Source organism: Danio rerio, chromosome 13 (genome assembly GCF_052040795.2).
Source record: "Danio rerio strain M-AB ecotype USA chromosome 13, GRCz13ab, whole genome shotgun sequence".
NCBI classification, from domain to species: domain Eukaryota; kingdom Metazoa; phylum Chordata; class Actinopteri; order Cypriniformes; family Danionidae; genus Danio; species Danio rerio.
Window position 1 is genome coordinate 24,098,315 of NC_141033.1, and position 6,686 is coordinate 24,105,000.

General features: G+C 38.9%; 1 protein-coding gene across 2 annotated transcripts in view; it reads right to left on the reverse strand.

The window, feature by feature from the left end:
• Positions 1-419: 419 nt before the first annotated feature.
• si:dkey-191g9.7 overlaps positions 420-6,686 on the reverse strand; it is a 6,331-nt gene continuing 64 nt past the window's right edge. The window contains exons 1-2 of one of the 2 annotated variants that reach the window (XM_087279188.1): positions 6,368-6,686; positions 420-4,737 (exon numbers count right to left, since the gene is read on the reverse strand). The exon at positions 6,368-6,686 is cut by the window's right edge and continues 64 nt beyond it. In XM_087279188.1, the coding sequence (XP_087135314.1) occupies positions 3,423-4,730 (1,308 nt within the window). In that variant the 5' untranslated portion in view covers positions 4,731-4,737; positions 6,368-6,686 and the 3' untranslated portion in view covers positions 420-3,422. Of the gene's footprint in view, positions 4,741-6,367 lie in introns of both variants that reach the window. The other variant, XM_087279187.1, reaches the window with a different exon arrangement.

A 6,686-nucleotide genomic window follows, 5' to 3' on the forward strand; every position in this document is an offset into this window, starting at 1 on the left:
GAAATAGAACAGAATAGAATTAACAGAACAGACTAATATATAATATAGTAAGCAGACTAGAATAAAATAGAACAAAATAAAATAAACAGATTAAAATAAAATAAAACACACTTCAATAAACAACATAATAACATAGAACAGAATAGAATAAAATAGAACAATAGAATAAACAACAGAATAGAATAAACAGAACAGAATAAAATAGAATAGAATAAACAGAACATAATAGAATAAACGAAACAGAATAATAGAGAATACAATAAACAGAATATAATAAAATATAACAGAATAGAATCAACAGAATATAATATAGAATGAAATAAAACAATAGAATAAACAACATAATGACAGAATAACAGAGTAGAATAACATAGAATAGAACAGAATAGAATAAAATAGAACAGAAAAAAATATAAACGTTTTCAATTATCTGTCATATTGCTTTTATTGTTACATTAGAATACAGACAAAAACAATGCTGCTGGTGAAACATTTGATTAGCTTTTGACAAATAACTAAACAAACTGGACTCTACTTCTGTATCAACATGTGTAAATCCAAATATAATCCTGCTTCTATTTCAGAAATCCGTACTTGTTACACCATGCTCCAGTAGACCCTTTATAAATTATTTTTAAAAGGTGAATCTGACTGGAAATTGTATCATTCAGAAATGTAATGTCTAATCAACTGTAAGAACTAATAAGCTCACCTGCTACATCTAATATGCTAATATTTATTAGTACTGTTATATTAGTATAATATTTAGAAAGTTTAGGGTCAGTAAGAGTTTTATAAAATAAAATATTTATTAAGGAAGGATGGGCTCATTTGTAAAAGTAAACAAAAATGAAACACTTAAAATTAGACAATTGTCTTAAGCAACAAACAGTAATGATTACTAAAACATCATGTGACAATGCAGACTGGAACATCACGGAAATTTCATTTTAAAATATATTAAAATATTTGGAATTGCACTAAAATATCACACCTTTGTATTACTTTCATGCTTTGACCAGCAGGTGGCGCCACAGTTACTCTTCACCCTGACCCAGATCACAGTGCTTTCATAGAATTAAACAAGTTTTGCTTTATGTTACGACTTGTATTATAATATTAATAATTATTTAGTCGTGGAAAACAACAAAAAGACAAATTATATGTTACAAAATAACCCACAATCTTTTACTAAATTACTAAAATATTAAATCTACAATGCAAATGTCTACAGCAATTAAAGGAATTGTCACATAGTCGCAAAAATGGAAATTCTGCCATCATTTACTCCTCATCCATTACAGCCATATCACCCTGCAGCCCAAGACCAGTTACTCACTGAAGCTAAGCAGGGCTGAGCCTGGTCAGTATCTCGATGGGAGAACACATGGGAAAATTAGGTTGCTGTTGGAAGTGGTGTTAGTGAGGCCAGCAGGTAAAGTGAAGTGCCCCAGATGAGTAAAGGGGACACTCTACTGACAGTGAGATGTTAAACTGAGATCATTAAAAAATCCCACTGCACTTCTTCGAAAGAGTAGGGGTCTGGCCAAATTCCTTTCATCGGCCCTCACCCATCATGGCCTCCTAATCATCCCAATCCACTGAGTTAGCTGTATTACTATCTGCTCACTCCATCAATAGCTGGTGTGTGGTGAGCGCACTGGCGCTGTTGTCCTGTGGCTGCCGTCGCATCATCCAAGTAGATGCTATAAAAATACACATTGAATTACACATGTTCCAAACCTGTCTGAGATGTTTTGAAGAATGTTGAGGAAAAAACAGCCATTGACTTCCATGGCATTTTTCCTACTATGGATGTAAATGGCTGAATTTTCCAATTATTCTTCAGAACTTCTTGAGTTGTGTTCACAGGAGAAAATCATAAAAGTTTAGAACAGGGGTCTCAAACTCAATTTACCTGGGGGCCGCAGGAGGCAAAGTCTGGGTGAGGCTGGGCCGCATAAGGGATTTCACACAAAAAAGTCCTCAAATGTCATTATTAACAGTTTTAATTATTTCTTCTGAACATTAAGTGTCCTGAACATTAATAGAACATTGAGTGAAGATTATGAACAGTTCTTCTGAACATGGCATCTTTTTCCAACTCCTTGTTGCCAGAGACTTGACAGCGCTTCTTCTCACAAATCTGAACCACATTTGGCTTTAGAGCGGAAGCAGTTGAGACCCTCAGTATGGCTTGAAGATGATCATCATTAAGTCTAGACCTGTACTTTGACTTATTGAAGTTCAAGGTGGAGAATAACTTCTCACACAAATATGTGCTCCCAAAAAGGCCAAGTCCTTGGGAAAAAAGTGGGGGAACTCACTCAAAACTTCCATTCCCTCACCTAAAAAAAGGCGTATATATGTATAAATAAAACACCCCCACCCCACTCCAGTCACATCAGTCTGTACCAGTCTGTAATGTATCTACCTATAATATATATAAGATGCAGGCTGTAGCTAGGTAGCTAAGTGGCAGGCAGGGGCGGGAACAGCTTACCTTGGTTCTGGCCGGCGTGAGTTCCCTCCTACTTCCCGCCCGTCACAGCGTCTAACTAAGGGGCGGGGTGCATGGTGACGTCACCGGCATCCCCGCCCCTTTGTTTACACGGCGGGCGGGGAATGCCGGTGACCGATGTGTACGGATAGAATCAGCGGAGCGGGGAGCGCTCTCTCTCCCCGCTCCGCTGATTCTGTCAATGTACAGCGGTCGGCGCGGGCCACAAAATATTGCACTGAGGGCCGCAAATGGCCCGCGGGCCGCGAGTTTGAGACCCCTGGTTTAGAACCACTTGAGTAAGTGTGAGTAAATGATGAGGAACGTTTCATTTTTGGGTGAGCTGTCCTTTTAAAGTGCAGAATTCAAAATGAAAGGAAGACTAGATTTTTCTGACATGTATGACTGTTGCTGTTGGCTAAGTAAGTTCTAAAACATCCCGCATTTGGAATCTGTCCTATATGGAATCTTGCTTGGCAGTCAAATTCAATTCTCGAGAGTATTTGGGATATAAATCTTTCTATTGAATATGTCTACATGTCTCAATTAGGTCCTTTAGCCCAGTAATGCCCAAACACATTTTTTGAGTGACCCCAAGACTGCACAATTCGAATCTCTCGACTAGCTGTAATTTCAAAATGACGTCTGATGTACAACATTGAGCTGTTTACATCCTCAGGCTTGGAATGATCTGTTCATAGGATAGCCATACGTGGCATCTCAGTATATCTGCAATGGTCAGGTAGTACAAGTTACACCTCCCAATTTATAAGTTCTACAAGGACTTAAACACTTTTTACAAGTTAGAAACTAGTAATGCCTGTAATTACAGCACTGCGTGACTCCATCTTAGGAGTCTCTACTAATGAGCTAGTGAAAATCAGCAAAATGTGCTGCATTGGGGTTATTCTAGAAACGTGGTTTAATCTACTGCACCCGTGGTACCGGAACAGCAAGCAGGGTGGCGTAGGGATCCCAAAAACCCCTTTTTTCTCTTCTGAATGGATCCTGAGCTGTGCTGGGATGTTGTCGTGTTTTGCCTTGAAAGTTTTGCAGCTATTCCCTTAGTCTCTTTGATCTGTATCTCCAGATGTTTCTGAATCGCAAGTCCGAGTTCTTCTGGATCAACCGAGGCTCCATACACCTCCCAGGTCATTCCCTCAGCATCCCATTTCACCTCCCTCACTGGAGACTTTTGACTCTTTGACGTCTTCTGCTGGACTAGACACACTTCTGGGAAGACGTGCTGGGGAAGCTCTTTGGAGTCCTGACCCACCTGCACTCCTACATCTCTCAGGTCTTCTTGTGAGGTCATGGTACTCGCATCACTCGTCGTCTTTTCGTCCACCCATTGATGGGCGCCAACTGGACGCAATGGACCAGACCAAGAGCAGTCCATATTGCAGCAGCGGAGGAGTCGATTACCATCCAACCCAGTCTCGCTGACAGAGGAGATGAGCCGAGGAAGAGCAAGCAGGTTGCCTGTTTGTCCTTGGCCCTTGTAGCTCTCATCCATTCCTACCAAGTGTGGAATTAGTTGTGCTGGGGCAGGAATAGGTTGTGGGTGGCAATACGCAGCAAACGTGTCCTTGACAGCTCCATGGTGGAAGTGAGAGTTACAACAAACGGGCTTTTCAAATTTGGGGCAGGTAGACTCTGGAATGACTTCACAGATCTGAATGAAACTGTGTTTGGCTGGTTGAGTTGGGCTGCTCGACCCGCTGCTTCCAGCTCTGATGGAAGTGGTCACCGTGTTGCTTTGTTGAAGTGGCATGGCCTGTTTACACACTAAAGAAGGAAATGACTGCGCACAAACATCCTTCTCTCGTCCTTGGCAAAACGATGCGCCCATTTCACAGTAGCGAGGAGACGCTGCGGCATCTTTAAAAATCTGCAAGCTGTCAGAGTGGCTTCTTTGTATTGATAACAAACTGTGATCATTCAGGTCCTTATGCACCATCAGTGACCCACTACAGTCATGTTTATTCTGATGGCTCATTGGGTGTAAACACACACTGTCGGATACATGGGTCTCAGCAATGCGGTGGGGACTTGCATTGTGTTGATCAATCTGGCAATGGTTTAGGCGCTCTGTTGGGGCTTCACTGGAGCTATTCCTGAGCACATCTTCAGCTTTCAACTCTGATGAACAGCAGTCAGCTGTTACAAGGGGATCTGAGGGGATTGTTCCCACTGGTGGGAATGATATGGTGTGTCCAGCCTCTGCCATCAGATATCTGCTGGAAAAGAAGAGGATGAAAAGATATTTTTAGTTGATTAATTTTTTAAGTTGATTGAAAGTTGTTGTTTTTGGGCTTGTTTTTTAAAAAAACAAAGACAAACTTTTAGTTAGCTTGGATCCATTCAAACCAATCAATTCAAAGGGACAGTAATAAATATTTAGCAACACGATTGTTCTGAAGATTGATAGCCTTGATGTGATGAAGAGACATCTCTTGGATATAAATACTCTGACTAGCATGAACAATTTGAACAGATCTTCTGTAATACTTTTCAATGGATTGGGCTCGATTAATGCTGTTCACAGCAGATCTACACATTTATTTGACAGTATACTGAGAAGGGGAAAGGCTGGTTGAAGTGTCTGTGAGTCTACCACAGTCCTAATTCCACTGGGTTTGATTTCTCACTCTACTGTCCCTAAGTACTGCAATATGCTGTTGCTATTCTTTGAGACAACAGCATAGATACTGTGAAGAACAGTTCCTTTGACTCCGCCCCCTTGTCAAATCAGGGCCAAAACGCGCAAAAACATGAAGTGCAAAGTGAAAACAGCATCGCAAACTTATCAAAATGAGCATTGCAATTGACTGGATGTTTTTTCAAAGGCAATGCTATAAAGAAATTTGTAAAAAAAATGTATATATATATATATATATATATATATATATATATATATATATATATATATATATATATATATATATATATATATATATTTACATTTTTTTTGCAAATGTTTGTATTTATTTTTTGCTCTGCTTGATTTTTATTTGCAGGTTTTTTTCAAATTTCATTTTTATTTCTCATTATTTTTTGTTAGCAAAATTAATATTTATTAAAATAAAATTTTTACTTTGTCATTTTTAGAGTTTTGAATTTATTTATCTATTTTTTTTTGCTCAATACTTTATTTTTTATTTGCAAAACTTTGTTTATTTTGCAAGTATATATGGCCTTAGATTGACTACTAAAGTCATTAAAGTTGGCTGGACTTTCAGTGGTGAACAGAAACTATGTATTACATTTTTGTGTTTTCATTTGCCGCAGTATCAAGAGACAGAAAAAAATCCAACAGTCAAAGAAATTAAGACATTAAATGAATTGCCTCGGCTGCAACAGTGTTAGCAACTTTCATAATTTAATATATTAATCACAAAGTATGAAACATGTGCGTAAAAAAGCTAGATTAACAATGTTAGATTGTTAAATGAACCTTGACATTCAATAAAAAGGTTCCATTATAATGTTTATTTTGTTCTTAGTGCTATGCCATACATGAAACAAATGTGATATAAATTGCACAATCACAGAGATTGTGATATAAATTTCACAATCACAGAGAAATATTACGCAAAACTAAATTAAACTTAAAGCTGTAAAGTAACTGAAAGAGCCTTTCCTTCTAAAACAAACAGCAGTCTATTTTCTCAGTATATTTAGACAGTGTGATGCAACAGCCTCTCATTATTAATTAACTCAAGGCCAAAGTGCGTCTTTCTTCTATTTAATCCAAAAATACCTGACAAGGTGAGAGCTACCTTCAGTGCGTCTGACCCCATCCAAAGACACACACATCAAAAAATGATCACAGACAATTTTCTTTTTTTGAAAAGACATTCTTACCTTGTTTCTCAATCACAGGCGAAGCTTCTATTTACTGTCTTCTCTGGCACGTCGTTACCTGTCCACTCTCTACACTGGTCATCCCAGACTCCCAAGAGTGCAGCGTCAGTCCAGGTCCTTATGAAGGCAGAATCCGTCGTACAGCACTTACCATCACACGTCACCCATCCTGGCCCTCGTCCGCTCCTTCAGCATCCCCACTCCAGCAATAAAAAAGATGGAGGGAGCTTCGGGATTATACTCGTCTTTCATCTGATTACAAACCAGCCTCAGTCACATCTTCAAATCCCTAGGCAGGAGGGTATGTGTGTGAGAGAGA